At 41.5% G+C, this 24,156-nt stretch overlaps 1 protein-coding gene across 2 annotated transcripts in view; it reads right to left on the bottom strand.

Moving 5' to 3' along the window:
• Positions 1–24,156, bottom strand: part of NUP133 (nucleoporin 133) — a 58,132-nt gene that overhangs the window by 13,187 nt on the left and 20,789 nt on the right. For both annotated transcript variants that reach the window (XM_079900754.1, XM_079900755.1), the window contains exons 10-20: positions 23,774–23,921; positions 22,767–22,924; positions 21,272–21,363; positions 16,871–17,034; positions 15,518–15,612; positions 12,698–12,922; positions 9,391–9,513; positions 8,717–8,816; positions 7,898–8,149; positions 7,123–7,256; positions 4,629–4,787 (exon numbers count right to left, since the gene is read on the bottom strand). In XM_079900754.1, coding sequence (XP_079756880.1) covers positions 4,629–4,787; positions 7,123–7,256; positions 7,898–8,149; positions 8,717–8,816; positions 9,391–9,513; positions 12,698–12,922; positions 15,518–15,612; positions 16,871–17,034; positions 21,272–21,363; positions 22,767–22,924; positions 23,774–23,921 — 1,650 coding nt within the window. The remainder of the gene's footprint in view (positions 1–4,628; positions 4,788–7,122; positions 7,257–7,897; positions 8,150–8,716; positions 8,817–9,390; positions 9,514–12,697; positions 12,923–15,517; positions 15,613–16,870; positions 17,035–21,271; positions 21,364–22,766; positions 22,925–23,773; positions 23,922–24,156) is intronic.

The raw sequence follows: 24,156 nt of genomic DNA, 5'->3' as shown, positions 1-24,156 counted from the left end.
ATGGATACAAAAACAAGACCCATATATATGCTGTCTACAAAAGACCCACTTCAGATCTAGGGACACAAACAGACTGAAAGTGAGGGAATGGAAAAAGACATTCCATGCAAATGGAAATCAAAAGAAAGCTGGAGTAGCTATACTCATATCAGATAAAATAGACTTTAAAATAAAGAATGTTACAAGAGACAAGGAAGGACACTACATAATGATCAAGGGATCAATCCAAGAAGAAGGTGTAACAATTATAAATATATATGCACCCAACATAGGAGCACCTCAATACATAAGGCAACTGCTAATAGCTATAAAAGAGGAAATCGACAGTAACACAATAATATTGGGGGACGTTAACACCTCACTTACACCAATGGACAGATCACCCAAAATGAAAATAAATAAGGAAACAGAAGCTTTAAAAGACACAATAGATCAGATAGATTTAATTGATATTTACAGGACATTCCATCCAAACACAGCAGATTACACTTTCTTTTCAAGTGCACACGGAACATTCTCCAAGACAGAGCACATCTTGGGTCACAAATCAAGCCTTGGTAAATTTAAGGAAATTGAAATCATATCAAACATCTTTCCCAACCACAATGCTATGAGATTAGAAATTGATTACAGGGAAAAAAACGTAAAACACACAAACACATGGAGGCTAAACAATACATTACTAAATAACCAAGAGATTACTGCAGAAATCGAAGAGGAAATCAAGAAATACCTAGAGACAAATGACAATGAAAACACGACAACCCAAAACCTATGGGACGCAGTGAAAACAGTTCTAAGAGGGAAGTTTATAGCTATACAAGCCTACCTCAAGAAACAAGAAAAATCTCAAATGAACAATCTAACCTTACACCTAAAGGAACTAGAGAAAGAAGAAGAAAAAGAAAAGTTAGTAGAAAGAAAGAAATCATAAAGATCAGAGCAGAAACAAATGAAATAGAAACAAAGAAAACAATACCAAAGATTAATAAAACTAAAAGCTGGTTCTTTGAGAAGATAAACAAAATTGATAAACCATTTGCTAGACTCATCAAGAAAAAGAGGGAGAGGACTCAAATCAATAAAATTAGAAATGAAAAAGGAGAAGTTACAATGGACACTGCAGAAATATAAAGCATCCTAAGAGACTACTACAAGCAATGCTATGCCAATAAAAACGACAACCTGGAAGAAATGGACAAATGTTTAGAAAGGTATAAGCTTCCATTCTATTTCTTCCAGGAAGAAATAGAAAATAGGAACAGACCAATCACAAGTAATGAAATTGAAAGTATGATTAAAAATCTTCCAACAAACAAAAGTCCAGGACCAGATGGCTTCACAGGTGAATTCTATCAAACATTTAGAGATGAACTAACGCTCATCCTTCTCAAACTCTTCCCAAAAATTGCAGAGGAAGGAACACTCCCAAACTCATTCTGTAAGGCCACCATCACCCTGATACCAAAACCAGACAAAGATACTACAAAACAAGAAAATTACAGACCAATATCACTGATGAACATAGATGCAAAAATCCTCAACAAAATACTAGCAAACAGAACCCAACAACACATTAAAAGGATCATACACCATGATCAAGTGGCATTTATCCCAGGGATTCAAGGATTCTTCAATATATGCAAATCAATCAGTGTGATACACCATATTAACAAATTGAAGAATAAAGATCATCTCAGTAGATGCAGAAAAAGCTTTTGACAAAATTCAACACCGATTTATGATAAAAACTCTCCAGAAAGTGGGCATAGAGGGAATCTACCTCAACATAATAAAGGCCATATATGACAAACCCATAGCAAACATCATTCTCAATGTGAAAAACTGAAAGCATTTCCTCTAAGATTCAGGAACAAGACAAGGATGTCCACTCTCGCCACTACTATTCAACATAGTTTTGAAAGTCCTAGCCATGGCAGTCAGAGAAAAAAAGAAATAAAAGGAATACAAATTGGAAGAGAAGAAGTAAAATTGTCACTGTTTGCAGATGTCATGATACTATAAATAGAAAATCCTAAAGATGCCACCAGAAAACTACTAGAGCTCATCAATGAATTTGGTGAAGTTGCAGGATACAAAATTAACGTACAGAAATCTCCTGCATTCCTATACACTAAGTGTGAAAGATCAGAAAGAGAAATTAAGGAAACAATCCCACTGCAGCAAAAAGAATAAAACATCTAGGAATAAACCTACCTAGTGGGTAAAAGATCTATACTCAGAAAACTGTAAGACACTGATGAAAGAAATCAAAGATGACACAAACAGACGGAGAGATATACATGTTCTTGGATTGGAAGAATCAACATTGTGAAAATGACTATACTACCCAAAGCAATCTACAGATTCACTGCAATCCCTATCAAATTACTAATGGCATTTTTGACAGAACTAGAACTAAATATCTTAAAATTTGTACGGAGACACAGAAGAGCCCGAATAGCTAAAGCATTCTTGAGGGGAAAAAAAACAGAGTTGGAGGAATCAGACTCCCTGACTTCAGACTATACTACAAAGCTACAGTAATCAAGACAATATGGTACTGGCACAAAAACAGTAATATAGATTAATGGAACAGGATAGAAAGCCCAGAGATAAACCCATGCTCCTGTGGTCAACTAATCTATGACAAAGGAGGCAAGGATATACAATGGAGAAAAGACAGTCTCTTCAGTAAGTGGTGCTGGGAAAACTGGATAGCTACATGCAAAGGAATGAAATTAGAACACTCCCTAACACCATACACAAAAATAAACTCAAAATGGATTGAAGTGGCGCAGTGGTTGAGAGTCCGCCTGACGATGCAGGAGACACGGGTTCGTGCCCCAGTCTGGGAGGATCCCACATGCCGCAGAGCGGCTAGGCCTGTGAGCCATGGCCGCTTACCCTGCACGTCCGGAGCCTGTGCTCCGCAACGGGAGAGTCCACAACAGTGAGGGGCCCGTGTACCGCAAAAAAAAAAAAAAAAAAAAAATGGATTGAAGACCTAAATGTAAGACCAGACACTATAAAAATCTTAGAGGAAAACATAGGAAGAACACTTTTTGACATATATCACAGCAAGATCTTTTTTGACCCACCTCCTACAGTCATGGAAATAAAAATAAACAAATGGGACCTAGTGAAACTTAAAAGCTTTTGCACAACAAAGGAAACTATAAACAAGACGAAAAGACAAGTGTCAGAATGGGAGAAAATATTTGCAAATGAATCAACGGACAAAGGATTAACTCCAAAATATATAAACAGCTCATGCAGCTCAATATCAAAAAAACAAACAATCTAATAAAAAAATGGGCAGAAGACCTAAATAGACATTTCTCTGAAGGAGACATACAGATGGCCAAGAGCACATGAAAAGCTGCTCAACATCGTTAACTAGAGAAATGCAAATCAAAACTACAATGAGGTATCACCTTACACCGGTTAGAATGGGCATCATCAGAAAATCTAAACAATAAATGCTGGAGAGGGTGTGGAGAAAAGGCAACCCTCTTGCACTGTTGGTGGGAATGTAAATTGATACAGCCACTATGGAGAACAGTATGGAGGTTCCTTAAAAAACTAAAAATAGAACTACTATATGACCCAGCAATCCCACTACTGCAATCCCACTACTGGGCATATACCCAGAGAAAACCATAATTCAAAAAGACACATGCACCCCATTGTTCATTGCAGCACTATTTACAATAGCCAGGTCATGGAAGCAACCTAAATGTCCATCAACAGACGAATGGAAAAAAACGATATGGTACATATATACAATGGAATATTACTCAGCCATAAAAAGGAATGAAATTAGGTCTTTTGTAGAGACGTGGATGGACCTAGATATGGTCGTACAGAGTGAAATCAGAAAGAGAAAAACAAATATCATATATTAATGCATATATGTGGAATCTAGAAAAATGGTACAGATGAACCCGTGTGCAAGGCAGAGACAGAGACACAGATGTAGAGAAGAAACGTATGGACACCAAGGGGGGAAAGTGGGGGGTAGGGAGCGGGGGGTGGGATGAACTGGGAGATTAGGATTGACGTATATACACTAACATGTATAAAATAGATAACTAGTAACAACCTGCTGTATAGCACAGGGAACTCCACTTTGCTGTGAAGTAGAAACTAACACAACGTTGTAAAACAACTATACCCCAATTCAAGAAAAAAAAGGGCTGTAACAGGAGCCTAGCCAAAAAAACCCCCCCAAATCCCAACATTTGCTCTCATGTCAATACCCTGTCAAGGACAAACTTTAATTCATGTACTCTTTTTACTGATAATTTGAACATTTTTATTACAAGAAAATACTCATTACAAAAAAAGGCCAATAACTGCTAATTATGTGTTAAAGTTTTTGTGCTTTATTTTACTGTAATAACAGTCAAATCACAATAGTCTTCATTTTTTTTTTTTTACTGAGATATAACAAGTAATGGCAGTACCATCATAAATGAAAAATACTTTTATCAAATTATGTGAGAGAATAGGAGATATACATTTTTAAAAAATCCATAAGTAGTATTTAACTACAAAAAACTAAACTAGTTAAAACTAAACAAAAAATTGCCTAAATCTGCTCCATATAACTGAATCCTTCTTACCTTTTCTAATTCTTGGCTGTTAATTTCATGTAACCAGCTGAGATGTTCATGAGCTTGCAAAAAATTGGCCAACTGTCCGTGTTGAGAAATAGGCTGAGATAATAATTTGCCTCGCTTTCCTTTCTCCAGATACCAACGGAAGAGAAAGTCTGAAAAATTCTATAAAGAACAAAGCCAAGAATTCAAGAATATATAGTAATACAGTTTTTAAAACTACATTTCTGGGGCTTCCCTGGTGGCGCAGTGGTTGAGAGTCCGCCTGCCAATGCAGGGGACGCGTGTTCGTGCCCCGGTCTGGGAAGATCCCAAATGCCGCAGAGCGGCTGGGCCCGTGAGCCATGGCCGCTGAGCCTGTGCGTCCAGAGCCTGTGCTCCGCAACCGGAGAGGCCCGCGTAGTGCCAAAAAAAAAAAAAACAACACACATTTCTGATAATAAAGTATTAAATTTCTCCCAAAGGTCTTAAACTCCAGAATAGAAATCCAGTTTTAAACACTCATTTCCTGCATTGTAGGGTCCTCAAATCACCTCATTTAACAAATGAGGCCATTCAGATCCAGAAAGGGGATCTTGCTCAGGGTCACACAGATGTGCACTGTCCAATAATATGGCAGTCACCGGTCACATGTAGCTGCTTAAACTTAATCTAAAATGTAAACTTCAGTCCCTCAGAGACACCAGTCACATTTCAAGTACTTGAAGGCCATCTGTGGTCAGAAACTCCATTTGGGACAGCACATATGGGCAAGATCTCCATTACCACAGAAAGTTCCACTGGACGGTACTGAGACGCTATCCTTCCAGAATGAAAGATTCTCAGGGGCAGAACTGGGTGTCATGTGTCCATGTGGGCTGGCACAATAAATCAGAATCTAGAGAGGCACATCCAGTTTCCCCACAGGACGTTTGCTGGATTCTGGGGTGGTGTGAGAGGCTGGGCTGGAAAGGAAGACAAAAGTGTCCTGCAGTCTCACAGTACTTAAGAGATATTTCCACTAAAGGGGGAATTCTGCAAGGAACACACCAGCCCCATAAGACATCTGAAACCAGAAATGAATGAATTTAACGGAAGTTGCAGTCAAGCCCTGACCCACCTCTATTCTTGATGTATTGAGTGATCTGCCTCTCATCTTACCTGTCTCCCAGGGGAAAGAACAGCATTGATTTCCGTCTTTACGGTTCTTTTATACACAATGTCCAAAATACAATTTAAAAAATTGCAAGGGACTTCCCTGGTGGTCCAGTGGGTAAGACTCCATGCTCCCAATGCAGGGGGCCCAGGTTCAATCCCTGGTCGGGGAACCAGACCCCACATGCATGCCACAACTAAGAGTCCGCATGCCGCAACTAAAAAAAAAAAAAAGATCCTGCATACCGCAACGAAGATCCCATGTGCCTCAACTAAGACCTGGCACAGCCAAAATAAAAATAAATAAATGTATATTTTTTGAATTGTAAGACATAAGAAGCAGAAAAATATGAATATGCAGGCAGCAGAAGCAGACCTAAGAGTGCTCATTGTGGAATCAGCACAAAAGGACTTAAAGTAACTAGTAAACATATTAAAGAAAATAAAAGGAACAAAGCACAAAAGGATGGAAAATATCAATGGAGAATAAGAATCCTTAAAAGGAATAAAAATTATGATGGGCACAAAGTACTTACTTCAGCACTACTGTGAAATACGAGATAAGCCATGTCCAGCAATCAGGTACTGATCAAATAAGTTACATCCAGTCCATGAAATACCATAACAACATTAAAAATGTGGTTGTGTAATATTTAATGATATGGACAAATGTCTGTTATGTATTAAGTGAAATAAGCAGTTAATGAAACATGTTTGGTAGAGTAAAAAGACTAGAAGAATAAAACCAAATGTTAAAAAGGGTTCTCTCTGGGTGGTAGAATTATGAACGATTTTTTAATCTTTTTTGTTTATAGTGGTTTCCTGAACTTTATACAATGTTACCTTTATAGTAAGAAAAAAAATCAGTTTTTACATAAAGATCAACTGACTGAATAGACTGGCTTTAAGGAACAACTTAAATGTACCTGAATAGTGTCACAATGCGAACTTTAAAAAAAAATAGTAAGCGTAAAAAAACAACAACAGGAAGCATGTCAAAGAAGGAAAACAAGAATCTTAGGTGTACAGAAATCTGAGCTCTCTAAAAGTAGCCTCCCATGCTCCCAAGATCTTCTACTCAAACTTTAGAACTCTAGCAATATCCGTATCCCTAAGTACTTTTAATTATAACTGAAAATATAAGAATAGAAATAAAAGTCTTAACATATTTTTCAGAGGTCAAAGAATCCGTCAGTAATATTTATATATAAAGAATTGTCTACCTATTTACAACGAAACATAATGTACAAATTAGTATCTGGTAATCTGCAAAAAGACTGTATCATCTTCCAAAAACCCCAAGTAAGATTTGAAATGGTAAAGTCTTCTCACAGGGTCCACAGCCTACACCCCCAGGGTTCGTTACCTGGTCAGCAAACTGTGTCATGTAGCGCTGCAGTCTGGCCTGGTTGTCAGTCTGCTCACACATTTGTACTAAGATATCAAAGTCACAGTATTTTTCTGCTAATGAAGCAGCCCATGGGTACTGGCCTAGTGTGACTATGGAAATGAGAACAGATGGAAAAAAATCCTGTTAGCGAAAACTTAATATGTAATAAAAAAAATATTCCTTGAAATTTTACCTTTATTCATATTATATACTAAAGTTAATTAATAGAAACCTTTCCAGTTACTGGCATTTAGTTTCATAATCCATATAAACTCATTAAAGATGTAAATTCAGTCCCTTGCTTCATCACTGCCCACCTAAGATGCTATCCCCTTCCTTCATGTAGCAAGACAAGCTTCTTCTCTGAATCCTGGCTGTGACCGTCTCGTGTTCTCCTCTGAAGAGCCGTACCACCTCTCCAAACCGTGGAACGACCCTTGTCTGCTCTACCCTGCAGTCTAGCTGTTCCTGTGAAGGTCTGAGATGGTAAGCAGTCTCCACATGCTGTTAATTTATTTATTTTTAAATCATCTTTAACACCATCTAGGACACTTGTTACCTGGTAAGTAATGACAACGAGGCTGAATAAACGAACACAGAAAGCTGTACACAGGAAAGCTCTGCTTTAAGCTCTGAGCTACAGCTGGGTTAACGACATTACACTGCATAACACATTGCGTGAATGATTTGGCTCCTACATCTGTTCTGCAGACTCAAGACCCACAGCCCTCACTAAATATCAGGCACTTACGAAGCGGAGATAAGAGGTCTGATCTTTTCTGCAGGTATTCCATTTCCAGATTGTTGTATCTTTCTTGATCACTGGATCTGTCCACAGACTTGAGCTGAGAAACATAACCATCCAGGAAGCAATCAATCAGTGCTACCAGCTGCTCTGTCAGAATGTTTCGGAGGTTGCTATCCGCCTGAGGATAAACCATTTTCAGGACAATCCCATGCTGGCGCACTATTGCTGTTCGGATGCCGGCAGGACCACTCGTTGCTGTAAAATCACACAAAATAATATGACAAGTAAGGATTCTATAATGGCTACGGGAAAGACCAACTGCCTAAAAATTATATCCCGTCAGCCTTGATGGATGGAAAAAGAAATCCAATAGGAGGTCAGCTGATACTTTTCTATGTCCTGCTCAAACCCATCTTCTCTATGAGGATGGCCTCAGCAGAGCCAGGTAAACATGATTCTTCTTCCTTCTAAATTCCTTTAATGCTACTCCACTTATTTCCTTGTATTAAAACAACAAAAATTACAGTCAGTACATCCAGGGCCTGCTGCTATGAATAACTACACGTACTAAAACCTAGTAGATGCCTGAGTACCAGTTTAAAAAAATGAGTTACAAAGAGATCTACAAATTATTCCAAGGCAACAAAGTGATTTTCGTAAGAACTACTCATCTTGGGGATGGCACTTATGTTATTTTTCATTTCACTCACAAACTTGCACTAGGAGAACAACATGGCTTCTGAAAATAACAGACCATTAGAAATATGTTTTGATCAACTGCTAATGAATCAGTGTATTTGGGCTCAGTGCTTGCAATCTCACCTGTCCACGGAATATACTCAGGTTCTTTTTCTACTGGCTCTTCTCTTCTATACAAGGAGTTTCTATTTTGTCGATAATGACTAGCAGCTTGCAGCATGTCCTGGAATATGAAATGTGTTATCACATGCAGGAAGCAAGGGATCCCAGGATCTCTAAGATAATCTGAAACATCAAGTCTATTATTACAAAAAATTACTCGGCAGAGACCTGTTGGACTACTTTTTGATTCTTTCTGCATTTGAAATTTGTTTTACTCTAGAGTTTAACTTCAGTTTTAGAGAACTATGGTAACCGAACTAGGAAGACCATTACTATAAAGTCCATGAGCTAAAATTAAATGAAACATTTTAATCAATAATATAAGTAGTGTGCTTTTGTGTAATTAAAAAGCATACAGTTACAGTAACATTAATACCTTTGCAATGATATACATGTCTTCTCCAAATAAAAGGTTTATTCTACCAAATAGAAACTTTTAACATGCACAAGGCAAACACTCAGATGTGTATTAACTGACTGATAAAATGACTGAGGTTTTCCTAACTTTTTGGAATGAACGAATGGCTAAACCATTATGGATCGCTGGTGATGCAAAGTAGGAACATGGAGACCACTTCCTCCCCCATCCACAGCCTGGGCTTTGAGTTGCTGGTATCTTCAGCATGTGTGCGTACCTTGAGAATACTGTTCACACTGATCGCCACCTCCGCCCATTCAACTGGCTCCAAGGCCGTGTCCTTCAAGACTTGCTCCTCGTGCTCCAGTAAGCACTCCCAGACGCTATCTACCTGGGACACCTGAGGAAGGACAGAGACGGTACCTACTAGGAACAGAGACCATGCCGATGGGCCATGCTTACAGCTGCCTGGAATCGACTCAGCAGGCTTTCCTCACTAAGTCACACCCTCTGCTCAGTAGTCAAAGGGACAGTCAGTGATGAAAACAAATTTAAAAGCCAAGAAAAGTTAGAATCTCCTAACTTTTAAAAGGTGGAGAGCCCAAATAACTGAGTCTGATAAATAAGCAAATTCTGGATTGGTAGCCGGTAGGTTTTGTATTTAAATATCAAGTAACCGAAATATTTGTTTATTATAGCTATGAGGGCTCAATGCCACCTTTAAATAGTACTAGGCTACAAATGATGTCACATAACAATGCGAGACCCCAAAGTAATGAATTAAACGAATGAACTAATGGATTAAAATAGTTATCCAACCAATGAACTTGCTAATTTCTTTCTTTGAAGAATTTCTTTTCTTTAGACAAAATAGAAATGTTTGTAGAACAGCAGTAGCTACATAGAAACTAACTAAATACATAACTTGTAACTGTTCTATTTTTTGTCATTAATTAACACATGAAGGTCACTGTGCAAAAATGTTAAGCACTGAAACACTTGTTTCCAGTTTCAGTCCCCAGTTAAGCTTTTCCCCCTTTATTTATCAAGTGGATATTTACTTGGCATTTAGAGTTTGCATAGCATTGGGCGCTCAGAGATAAGAAGAAATGGAAATTAGATTTGCTGCCCTCAAGGAACTTACAAACTAGTTGAAGGAACGATTCATAAACACATGCACAATGGAGCCCAAACAAAATCACTCTTCTTCTTTTAGTATTTCTGATGTCAGTCAAAGGCATCCTAACAGCCCTAGCAAGAAACCTCTGGCACGTTGAATTTGTAAGAATTTTTTACACTGTAAATGTGAAAAAGATAATGAAAGCATGTGATATAAAAGGCACGAAATAACATAAAAGCAAATAAAATCCCAAGACACTTGCTAGACAGCCTTACCACGTGAGTTACATGTTCAGTGGTTTCAAACATTGCTCATAAGCTGTACCAACACTGTTGAGGGCCTGTTCTGAAGCAGTTAACTCGCTTTATAGAGACCCAGGCGGTGCGGGGGCTCCTTCCAGACTGGCTACAGGTGGAGGGTCAACCTTCAAGCAGAGTCTGTATTATTTTACCTTCTATCCAGGGCTATGAGATCACATCTCCCCTACACAGCCCACCAATCAGAGCCTGACTTGGGTTATCCAGCTCTTCTCTTAAAATGCATACTTGTTTGGAATGTAATTTACCACTCCCAAGTGGATGGACAGGTAAAAAGAAAAAAAAAAATCGATACATATTTTTTCACTAAACACATGCATACCTCTTCAGCTCTCTCTTTTTATTATGGTTATGCCATGTGGGAGGACCTTTAGAACTTCACCCAAAGGAAACTTAAGACCAGTAAATGTAAAGAGAAATTAAGATAAATGGTGATGTAAACAGTCTTAAACATTACTATCTTCCATATGGAGCATTCTTTTGAGGAACCAATCACATTTTTAGTTTTTTTTTTCCTATCACATTCCTACGGTGCTACTCATGAATTATGTATTCATCCAACTGATAATTTCCAGACCCTATTTCTTTTCCAGTTAATTGGAAAAATGTACTTATACATAATTAACTAGTATGCTTTGCACTTTGATCCAAAAGCAGAAAAAGCAACCAGGTTCTTGCTCAACTCAATTTGTCATTAATAATTAAATAAGAAAATCAAAAACTTTATCTTGTAAAATTATGTATGAATAAAGACAAAAAAGGACACAAAAATGACAACAGTTTGGTTAGATCATGAAATTTGAGGTGAACTGTCTTTCTTTTTTTTCATTCAGATTTCAGGTATACTTGATTAAAAAACAAAATAAAACAGAAAAGTGCTTTGCCTTACATTCCCTAGAAAAAGTCCAAATGTATAAAAATGAGGCCTTCAAACTAAACACATTTAAGGAGTCAACAGAACTGAACATAGTTCAGTGTCTTATTTTTGGTTGCAGTACATCAAATATTCAGAGTAGAAGAGACCCTTGGCACAGGCTGTTAGATGCTAGATGACAGCCGGACTGCACGAGGAAGGAGATAAAATTAGAGGCACCAAACAGAAAAACTTCCCAAATGCAAAAAACAATTCCAAATTCCACAGAGCTGGGGGAAGAGCTAGCAGTTTCTAAACTCAGATAACGCCACAAAGGGAGAAGGAACAGCCCTAGTGAAGGACTACTCCTGAAGCAACTGACTAGCACACCCAAAACAGCCTGCTGAATGGTGGCTCAGAGCCAGGATCTGTGGTCTCAGCTGAGTCAACCGGCCCCTGGGTCTTGGCGTCAACACCTGTAAAGGGAGACGGGAAAGTCAGCCCTGCCTTTCATGAGGTTGTGAGGTGTCACTCAGGTACCAGAGCTGTGTGCTCTAACCAGTGCCCAGCTGCCACCAGCTGGCCAGCACCTTCATCTTTTCTCCCTGCCAAGTTTACAGCAGGTTTTTCTTTTCCTCTGAAAATAAATCTGACTTTAAAAGTGAGGTGTAGAGCAGGATCCCAGCAGGCAGCTGAGGAGAGTTTAGTGAAGGGACTGTTTACAAAGATGTGAGCAGGAGTCAGGGGGCCAAGGCAGGATGGTGCAGCCCCGGGCTAGCAAGATGGGGAGCCACAATTAGGTCCAGGCCTGAAGGGGAACTGGGACAGAGCAGTCGCTGGAGGGGCGGAGAGGGCGGCCTGAGAGGAGCCTGGTCTGACAGCAGGCACAGCAAACAGGTGGAAGCAGCAAGGAAGGAAGCTGGGGACGACAGCTCCAAGCTCTGACCTGATGGTGCTGCACCTTCATCAAAACAACAGAAGCCGGGGGACAGGGGAGCCCACCATGGAGATGAGATGCCCTCTGGGGCAGAGTCAAGACGTGGTGTGGAGAAACACAAGGAAAACATCCAGACGTGATAGGGAAGACTTTGTAGTCATCTCTACAAGCCCTAACTTACAGGGAAAGCGATAAATGAGTGATACTTCTGAGGGATAATTTACCCAGAAAACATGGAGTCCAATTTAAAACTTCAATGACATCTTTTGTTCTCAATCCTTTCCTCACCGGGGGCCCGTTCTGTAAATGGCACAGCGCTCCAGAGCCGCACTAAGGGGAGGACGGGTCTCGTCTCACCTCTCTGAAGAAGACGTCTGCGGGAGTCAGGTTGCACGGGATGTCGCAGTCCCTCTTGTTTAAGGCCATCAGTATCGCTGTGTTGACAAGGTCGGAAAGCCTCGAGTGGTGGTTCTTGAGGACGATGGCGGCGGCCAGCTTCTCAGCGTGTTCACAGAGCAGCAGCCGTGTGGCCATCGGCAGCCCTCTCACTGGAAAAGTGCCGAGACGTCCAAACAAGCCGACCTTGAGGCAAGACGAACACATATTCTTAGAAAGCATTCACAGTAACATACAAGAGAACGCAGTCACATTTCCACCAGCAGCTCACTGGGTACAGAGATGCTGGCCCCATCCTCCCCCAGAAAGACCTCCGTCTATTGGTCTTTGGGGCTGTTCCTAACACACTCTCTCTCTCTCTCTCTCTCTCTCTCTCTCTCTCTCTCTTCAGCCAGGGCCATTTACACCTGTAAGAAAGTACAGACATTCCTGTTCTAAGATTAGGGTCAACTACTGTTGTCTCTACCTACCTTATTCCTCAAATGATTGTTTATGGTTATCAAAATCATAAAATTGTTCTTTTCTAGCTACATTGATCAACTCCGCTAGACTCCAGACCTTCAGAACTAGAAACTCAGCAGCCTCCACCTTCCAGAACCCTAAAGCCATGGGGAGGGTTGGGGGGGAGGGTGTCTCTGACCCTTTGCATCAGCTGCCTCTGATTTGCTTGATGCCCATTTCTGGCTTGAGGAGGAGAGTTTTATATTCAGAATTATTTTCTTAGATACAAGTATCCAGTTGTACATTTTTCCTGATTATTAATGTAAATCTTTCAATGAAATGAGCTCTAAATATTAAAGGAAATATAAAGGCACAGGCAGACTGGGATTTTTAGATCTGGCTAGACATTCCCTTGCAACGGATGCTACTGCCAACAGCTGTGTGACTGCATGAGGGTCTGAGGCCCAGGGAGGCTGTACCAGGAGATACCACAACGGCTCCAGCCCCATGGCTCCCCCCCTTCGCCCCCCGCCGATAACTTAGCATCCCCGCAGTGTGGCATGTGAGGGCCACGGACTCCTCCCACCCCAGCCTTCTGCACACCCTTCTGCAAAGTGACCTTGCCACTCCTCCCATCAAGAGGCACAATCAAGTTCCCAATCCCTTTTATCTGGCCTGGCCTTGTGACTTGCTTTGACCAACGTCGCTTTGGTGGAAGTGATAATATGTGACGTCTGAAGCCTACAGCTTCTAAGTTCATCCCCTTGAAGCGCCGCCTGGAGACCACAGGAGGCCAGTCCAGCCTAGAGGAGGATAAGACTAAGTGGGGGGAGAACCAAGAGGCCCCAGCGGACGGTGTCACCGACTGCCAGTCTGACAAGAGATGCCTGGGGACCTGCCAGCTCAGCCCACCCCAAATGCAGTTCAAGGAGAGGGCCCAGGGGAAATCAGCAAATAACCGCCCCTGCTAACCCACAGTTGTTTTAACCCACCACATCCGGGGGTATTTGTTATGTATTAAGAGTTAACTGATAACACCTGACAATTACATCAGAAGAAAACATGTTTTTTCCCCATTGATCTGCAGCCCACCTAAAACACTAAGAAAAGACTCAATGAACAAATAAAGTTCTCTTGCCCAGACAGTAAGAGCAGACTGGAGCCAGATTGTGCATTAAAACTGAAGCAGAGGGCTTCCCTGGTGGCGCAGTGGTTGAGAGTCTGCCTGCCGATGCAGGGGACGCGGGTTCGTGCCCTGGTCCGGGAAGATCCCACGTGCCGCGGAGCGGCTGGGCCCGTGAGCTATGGCTGCTGAGCCTGCGCTTCCGGAGCCTGTGCTCCGCAACGGGAGAGGCCACAACAGTGAGAGGTCCGCGTACCACAAAAAAAAAAAAAAAAAAAAAACTGAAGCAGAGTGAGGTATTAGAAACAACCAAGGTATTTCTGGAATCCTCTAGAACCACACTGTCCAATAAGATAGCCACTATCCAGCAAAGTGGTGACTTTAAGTTAATTAAATTTAAATTTAGAAAACTTCAGTTCCTCAGCTGCAGCAGCAATTTCACGTGTTCAGCAGCCACACAGGACTGAGGCTGCCACGCTGGGCGGCACAGCCACAGGGCAGTCCCATCACCACAGAAGGTTCTATTAGGTGGCACTGACTTCAGTCTCTTTAACAGGGAGGCATACTGATTCTGGGAAAAAGTGTGCAAAAATGGATTTAAATTAATTCTTTTGGATTATGCCTGGGAGCCACAACTGATCAACAAGGTAAGGATGGGTGATTTTGTGTAACAACTCTGGCTAGCAGCAAAAACATTTTCTATTATTAGGCTCAATATAAATGGGAATTCCCTTACCCCTTAAAAAAAAGAATACTTTATATGAGTATTTGATGCTAATGGCACCTCGAAATTAAACATCCACATAGAAAAACCTGTCACCACCTTCATATTCTTCACTGTCTTTCTAGTAATACAAAATCAACTCGGGAAAACCTAAGTTTTATATAAAAGCACACAGGAAATCCGAATGAAAAGCAGGGTATCATAGGATGTAACAAGAAAAGCTGAAATAACATTTCTGCTGAAATACACTATTTTTCTTCTTTTTATCCTATTTTCAATGCAGCTTTGCTTCTTGTAGTAACAGGCCTCCACACAGCCCTGGAATTATTTACTTAAGTCAGCAAAGAAAATGGGCAACACTAGTCATGTCCCACCCAATGAAACACCTCAGAATTAGTGAGAAAGGGTCTCCCACTGTCCTGGAGAGAGCCACAAAGGGCACAGTAAAGCCAGGTGTCTGGCCATCCCTGTTCACAGCGACTGGGATGCCTACTTGGTGAATGAAGTCCATAAGGAAAGAATGGGCTTTCATCTTGTCTTCGAGTTGGTGGAGAATAATCAAAGATGTATTGCTGAACCCAGGTGCTTCTGGTGAAACACAATAACAAGACAGAAACATAATACACTGGCTTGACAGAAAGTACTGCTATTAAAAGTTAAGAAAAATCTATACAAAAGGAAAGTACTAACCTTTCAATGCAATTATTAATTACATTATCCAAGAGGTTAAAAATTTAGATGAAACTTTTGGGGGTTTGATACAATTCATACCGTATTTATTCAAAACACAAATATGTTATTATTAGTTTAATCACTTGTATCATTCTAAGCTTGACAGCTCAAAACAGTCAAAGAAAGAAGGTGAGCACTGATGTTTTCTTCCTAAGACTCTAATGAGAATTACTTGCTAGGCAGGAAATTAGGGATTGAAAGGATGTTTGTGACAGTTGCATGGTCCTTGGGGACCCCTGAGTGCCCCGATGCTGCGTGGAGGGTAAGAGGGACAGTCACCCAGGCCGAACAGGAGGACACATGCCCACTTCTACAGGCTGAGATCTGACCACTGCTGCTCTTAGAGAAGCACATAATTTCCATTAGCCAAATTCAGTAGTTATGCTAAAATTATCATTTAATTTGGGGCAAATGTCAAATGCCTACCTATGCCACCAATTTCCTTTTAGAAATAAAATGCTGAGAATGCTAAGTAGGGCTGATTAATCTGTTCAGACAGAACATGTAGGATTTGCTCCAATGTTTCCTCTATTTCTATTCTACTATGTACACCTGTTCTGAGCCCTTTATGTATGTATGCCTGTATGTATGTAAAATAGATGAGGTCTTTTTTTCTTATTTTGGCCATGACGCACAGCTTGCGGGATCTCTGTTCCCCGACCAGGGACTAAGCCCGGGCCATGGCAGTGAAAGCTCCGAATCCTAACCACTAAGACCATCCAGGAGCTCCCTGTTCTGAGCCCTTTTAAAAATCTACTATGGGCTTCCCTGGTGGTGCAGTGGTTGAGAGTCCACCTGCTGATGCAGGGGACATGGGTTCGTGTCCCGGTCTGGGAAGATCCCACATGCCGCGGAGCGGCTGGGCCCGTGAGCCATGGCCGCTGAGCCTGCGCGTCCGGAGCCTGTGCTCCGCAACAGGTGAGGCCATAACAGTGAGAGTAGATTTTTTTTTACAGTAGTAAAAAAAAATCTACTATAAGGAAAGTTACGACTTTTATAAAATACTGAATAAATATTAAATTGTTTCAGAAAATAAAAAATATGCACTGAGAAATGCTTGAACAAAAGAACCAGAATGTTCTTCTCCATAACATTAAAATTAGGACGCTCTTACCCTCGGGGACAGACTCAGCCCACCGCGGATCAGAAGCAGGGTAGTCGTCCACCAGGTCCACGCTGATTTGGGTAACAGCTCTGTCTAGTTCACAATTGGAATCCGAATCAGAGTGAGAGGAAAACAGCTCATCAACTATCATTTGAGCATGACCTAAATCTTTTCTGAAATAAAATCAGAAAACAAAAGTAAAAGTATTAGGAGATATGGGGATATATATATATGTATAGCTGATTCACTTTGTTACAAAGCAGAAACTAACACACCATTGTAAAGCAATTATACCCCAATAAAAATTAAAAAAAAAAGTAAAAGTATTAAACTCATCATGAAAAAGTTAATTGTGAAATTAAAAGTCCCATATGTTAGCCCAAAGTTTATTACTTCTAATAACATTTATTTAAAAGGGAGACAATTATGCATTCATTAATTCAACAAATATGTGTTGAACACTGATAATATGCAGGCTCTGGAGACAGAACAATAAACAAAACATCAGAACACAGTCCTAAGACTTCACAAAGTATACAGTGGCATGAGGAGTCAGATAATTAAAGAAGCAGTTACACACACACACTAGACAGGGAAAGAACAGAGGCCACATAGCACACAGAGGGAAAACCAAATCCCCCGACGGGCAGGGAACACTTCCTGGAGTAAGAGGTTTAGGGGGGTGGGGGTGAGTGTGGGAGGGGCACACAGCGGCAGAGAGAGCACAAGGCACACCTCTAAGAAGTACGCCTGCATCCCAGCAGAGAACGGAAGCCCTGGGGGAGAGAAGATCACCCAGTGAGGCGAGAGGGAAGAAGGGTCCAAGGCAGACCTCTTAGAAACAAAGGACAGAGCACAGAAGGTCTCGTAAAGCACGTGACAGAGTTTGAGCTTAGAAGGAAATGTCGCGATCTGTTCTATTTTTAAAAGATCATTCTAACTACGCTATGGAGATGAGGGATCAGACAGAAGGGAGAAAGATCCAGTGAGGAAGTTACTGCAGAAATCTATCCAGGCAAGAGAGGACTGGAGTTTCCATCAGCAGCAGCTGCAGCAGTGAAGGAGACAGGCAGACAGCTTTGAGAAAGAGACACAGGAGGGAAATTCTGGTCATCGGCTGGGTCTGATGCGTAAGGATGACTGAACAACTGACTGTGGCTGCTAGGACCTGCCACTGGAACAGGGGCTAGGAAAGAAAGAATAAGCTCTGGAGAAGACAAGCACAGTTTCACATGTGTTACAACTAGGTTCCTGTGGAACACACAACTGCTTCTGAACATTCTTCATTTGTATGTAATGGCCCAGAGCAAGGTAGGGCTGTGCTTCTTCAGCAAATGAAGCCAAGGAAGGAGGAAAGATGGCACAGGGAGTAGAAAGAGAAAAATATGGAAGACGATAACAACTGGAGGCGACGTCTCAGGCAGTTTAGCTGTAAACAGGAACAAACAGAAGAGGTGCTAGCTCAAAGGGGGACAACAAATCAAAGACTGGTCTTTTTTAAAAATGGCAGATTACATATGATTAACAGCTGATGAGAAGAGACCAGCACAAGGTCAAAGATGTAGAAGGGGAGTAACTGAGAGAGTACAGTCTCAAGGGAAACAGGACACAATGGCACTCAGAACAGAGAGACTGGCCTTAGGAAGAAGAACACCTCTTCCTACTCCCCAGGGAGGGAAAGGGAAGAGGAGCCGGGATGCAGGTAAGTTTGTGGGCGCTAAGTACAGGGAGTTGTCCTCTGATGGCTTCTACTATCTCTGTGCAACAGGAGCCTGAGTCAGCTGCTTGGGGGGGAAAGGGGCAGAGAAATGGGAAGGTAGGGAGGCGAGGAAAGGGTTGAAATGGTCTCTGCAGAAGAGGAGACAGAGCTGACCAGAGAAACACAGAAAAACTGCCGCCAAGTGTTAAAGGCAAGGTTGAAGCCAGAAACCTAGTTATGCTAGAGGTCATGGGAATACAAAGTGGACCATAGCATGATCCCTCAATAATGAACTATTTTAATCAAAAGACTAAGTTTCTTAAAACTCTCACGAACAAAAGATTTTATATTTATATTAAGTAAAATCAAAATAATATACAAATTAATTTCAAAGAAACCATGCTATAAAAATAGTAATATTACCTTAGCAAAAAACTGAATGGATAATAGTTTAGAGTTCTATCCACCAGCTTTGACCCCCTGAAAATAATTCTGGTTGTCACGGTCTGGGGGGAAGGATGCTACTGGCATCAAACGGGAAGAGGCCAGAGATGCTGCTAAACACCCTACAGTGCACAGGACGGCCCCACAACAAAGACCATCTGGCCTCAAATGTCAGTAGTGAGAAGGCTGAGAAATGCTGCTTTAAAGGTTCCATGATCCCACTTGTGAAGAGGCTAATTTTTTTAGACCATTGGCTGACACCACCCCAGAAATGACTTCTTGTTAACCTCATGGTACTTTATGCTAAACAGGATAACACAGTTGTGTCAGAAGCCCAATAACACCGGTCCTAAGGTTACTACGCTCTGAGCACTTGAGGCCAGGGACCGCTTTTTGTACTTAATCATCTTCCCCAGTAAAACATTTAGAAATGACTATACTGGGTTGAATAGTGTTCCCCCAAATCCAAGTCCACCCAGAACCTCAGCACGTGATCTTATTTGGACATAAGGTTTTCGAAGATACGATCAGCTAAGTTCATGCTGAGGTCATACTGGATTAGGGTGGGCCCTAAACCCAATGACTGGTGTCATCATCAGGACACGTGAAGACAGATGCACAGGGAAGAAGGCCATATGCCAATACAGACAGCTGGAGGGATGCGTATGTGGCCAAGGAAAGCCAACAACTGCCCGCAATCACCAGGAGCTAAGGGAGAGGCTAGCGAAGACCCTTCCCCAGAGCCTTCAGAGGGTACACGGCCCTGCTGCCACCGTTCTCTTGGACGTCTGGCCTCCAGAACTGTGACAGAATAAATTTCTATTGTTTTAAGCCACCCAGTTTGTGGCAATTCACTACAGCAGGCACAGGAAACTAGTACAGTGACTCCATTACCATTTAAATGTTGAGATGCCACAAGTCTGACAGACTGTTAATTAAAGGATAAATTTATACAAGATAAAATCAGAGTATTAATCCAAATCTTGGCAGTCAGACTGAACACCATGCAACAGAACAAGACTAAAAGAATACTATTTAAAAACAGAAACAAAACACTGGTGCCCTCTTCTGGACAGGAAATTAAGCTCAGTAGACCATCAGTACGATGGCACAGAATTTTCAAACTGTAATTGCACTACAAAGTCTCAAGTGTGTCCCTTCTGTGAGAGGGAGCCTCCACGCACCAGACGCCACTAGGAGTGGAATTACGGGACCGTGAGCTGAGAGCGGCAAAAATGGAGGCGGTAAAGTCTGACTATTTCTTCAAAACAAAGATCTGCTAAACCCCAATTCCAGAGACATTAAGCAATCTGTCCAAAGTCTCACACAGTTAATTGGGACAGAGCAAGGGCTGGATCACAATTTTCCCGAGTATTCATTCCAATATAAATGGAAGGTACCAGGTACAGAACGTGCAGAATGTGTGTGCAGGACAAACTGAAATGACTGTATAGGGTCAGCAAGTGCGACAGAGCGAGTGCAGTTGTTTCCTCCACCCCGCGCACACCCTCCTGCGAGCAGCCTTCCACGGGGCCTCACCCCGGGACTCGCTGGGTCCAACGGGATATTAGCAAATGTGACCAAGCAGAAACTCGAAGAGCACTTGTGCAGCGAGGCTTCCTCTCTTCCACTTCCAGAGCCCTGAGGTTTGTGAGCAGGCCAGGGTAGCCTGCTAGAGGAAGAGATGCCACATGAGGCAGACAGAGCTGACCAGCCAGGGTCCCCAGATGGGAGCAAGTGTAACCAGACAGCTGGCTGCTGACCACAGACCATGGCGAGCCCAGGCAGGACCAGGAAAACTGCCACCCCAGCACAGCCCCAAACAGCCAGACGCAGGGCCAGAAGCTGTATTAAATAAGCCACTGAGTTCTGTGGTGATTTCTACACAGCAGAACTCAACCAGCAGGCCAAGACTAATTCCTTTACAACAGCGATGATAACCCTTTGTATGCAACTTCACTGCCTTCACATTATACATAAAGCATGCCTGCAAGCTGCCTTCATGACCACCATTTCTAGTGGGACATTGTTTCCATCGAGTGGAGAGGCTGTGTTACACCAGGTCTCTCCCAGCCTAGCTGGAACCCTCCCGCGGCTACCAAGTTCAGAACAAGAGTTTGTTAAAGTGCTAAAGCTCAGAAAAACATCTTCTCCTGGATGGCTTCACTCCTCCAACTCGTTCCCACTAGTCAACAAATAAGCAGCATATGTCAGTAACATGTGTCCTCAAACATCAAAAGGGCAGTAATTTTAAAGACTTATCATACCTGCAGTATTGCAGAAAAGCAGCTTTTAGCAATTTGGTTTTATCTTCCCGGGCAATAGTTTCATTCTTGGTAGAGGTGTCAAAAACCACACTCTGTAAAATAACAAACTATAATTTAGAGGTGAAGGTATAAGAATATTCTTAGTTATTGGACTAAACACTGGACCCACCTATGAGAGCAACAGTACAGACACACAGCTGTTTGCCGTACTCTCTATACCAACGGTTTATATATTGATACTTAAGACATTTATTGAAACAAGATAAAACACACCAAATGATCAACTAAAGTCCTATAGAAAATGTATATATAATTCAGGAATTATATTGTGAGTAAAATCATTTGCAGATTTCATCACAACACAACCTTCTTATAGGCTTACCCTTATACAACTCATCACAAAGTGTATTTCTAAGCATAATGGTTGATTTCAATCTTAACATACAGCAGTATTATGAAAACCACATGGTTACAAAAGAAAAAACGTAAAAAAAAAAAAGTTACTTTCTGTTGAACCTGTATCAAATCATTTTCATTTTGAATTACAGTCTATATATTTTACATACTATTCAAATGGAAATTACCCCAAACAGTGTTAATTTTTAGCCTCCTGTAAAAGAATGATAAAAATCTTTTTTACGGATCAGGGTATTTCAGAATTCAAGATGACAGGAAAAAAAAATGATGTTTTTTTCCCCCACTCTCCCCTCAAAAATCATCCCAGAAGAAAAAGAAACACAACCACCACACATCTGCGGTTCCAACTGCAACACAAAGTTGGAAACTAGAAGGGAGGAGCAGCAAGTGACAGAGCAGGGAGGAGGCCAGGCAAACCCGTGCAGTGCGGGGACAGGCCCTGAGGACAAGAAATAGGGAAGTTCCAGGCAGATAGCAGGCAAGGGGCTTCTCTAGAGACGTGACCCTGGGCAAAGCTTTACGGAAAGGCGCCTACGCAGCTGCTGGAGGGTGTGGGAAGATTAAGCCATATATCAAAGAAAAGTAAGCAAATATGAAATTAGTCCACTCCAAGAATCGCACAAAGTTGTACACTAAAGGAAATGTAATCAGCACACTGCTTCACTCTGGACTATAAACAACATTCACGTAGCCCTTATAATGGAAAAAATGTACACTGGGGTGATAAACGCAGAGAGGAATGTAGGTTACCCAAGTCCTCATCCTCCAACAGGAGATCTACAGACGACGAGAATTAGTGAATGAGAGACAGCAATACACGCATATTACTTAGAAATGTGGAGGCAAACACCAAAAAAAACAGCTGAAGGACTTACAAGTAGTCGCTTCTGAATAAGAGGACAAAAGAGATGAGAGAGATAAAAGAACTAATGTCTTCAACACAACTCTTTTAAAAGGGTCTGACTTTTAAACATTTGTGGGAAACACCCTGATAAAAATCGTTAAATCCTTCGCAAATCAGCTACACTTTAAATCAACTATACTTAAAAAAAAAAAAAAACTTATGGAACCACGTTACCTCATTGCCTGGTCCAGCAACTGAAGATGCCAGGGAATCTTCAAGGTCTTCTGCCAATACGGACACATTTTCCCTTGAAGTAATAGACACCAATCCACTGTTTCTAGAAAAAAGGATAGGAACGCCCCCACAGGAACCAGCTCCTAAAATACTATCTCCTAAGAGAAAGAAAAGTACACGATCAGATAGACATAACCAAAAAGTACTTTCCTAAATCCACCTCCCAGCAGAAAATCCTGGTGATATCCTTTGCCGTGTTACTCCTACTCTGTAATCCCGCATCAAAAGTCAAGGCTCCCCGCTATCTGGAGTGGTAGGCTGTGTCCTTCACTGTGCCTTGCAAGAGTAGTGGGTACAGAGCACCAAACGAGAAAATCATCCCTTCTGCAAGACTCAGAGTACAGCTTGCCAACCCTACCTTGACTTACTGAGTAAGCCAGTGCGGAAGGAAAAGGTTTAAGCTCTCTTGGAGTCTTAACAGCATCCCACTCACCCAGTCAAGGCTCTGGTGCTGGGACTAGAGAATTGAGGTTCCATCCTGCTGCCTCACATGGATTTTGCCCTTTGCCCCTTAAGACCCTGATGAGACTGTCTGCTTGGTGTTTTTCACTGCTGGCTGGCTCCCCCCATCACCCACACCTCCCCCCCAATTCCAGCCCCCTTGCATGAGTCCAGCACCTGGGATTCTTCTTACCCAGGGGTCTGGACAAACATTTAAAGAACATCAGCTCAGAATAAGTCACTCTTACTGATCAGGAACAAGCAATTACTTCTGTTAGCATCAGTTCTTTTCTTCTTGGCCTCTTCTGGGAAAAACGTTACTATTTTTTGCCCATAAATGTATCAGTTTGGGAACTCTACCACCCTTCCAGTTTTTCAGCTACTGTAGGCGTGGTATTGAATGTCACAGGCATCATGCTTGAAGCAAAGTTTATGGAAAGAGAACAAAAACTGCTCAGAATGACTAACGAGTTCCCTAATCCTGTTTTCTAAAACCACTACCTTACCTTGTGTGTTGAAGACGATTTTCTCCCGAGGAAGAGAAAACTTCCCAGTTCCTGTGGAGCACACGTAGACAGCACTTTCAGTATACAGATAGGCAGTCTGGTTTGAAAAGTTTGGGACCATCAACTGACACATAATCAAGTCTTCAGACTGAAAATTAAATTTAAGATTACATTTAATCACAATTGAAACAAAAATACTTGTTTGTATGATTTTGTAATTCACACTTTTGTACGCTCATAAAAATGATAAAATAATTTGTTGATTATCCTTGTGAAAACCTAAACACTATCCATCAGATGATTTACAAAACATGACAATAAGTTTATAAACATCAATTAGAGAGACCATTTGCTGAGTTGCAAATAATTAGCAAAGTTTGAAA

Source organism: Stenella coeruleoalba (assembly GCF_951394435.1).
Source record: "Stenella coeruleoalba genome assembly, chromosome: 16".
Classification (NCBI taxonomy): domain Eukaryota; kingdom Metazoa; phylum Chordata; class Mammalia; order Artiodactyla; family Delphinidae; genus Stenella; species Stenella coeruleoalba.
The sequence above is the reverse complement of the archived record's forward strand: the minus strand, read 5'-3'. Positions and strand labels throughout refer to the sequence as shown.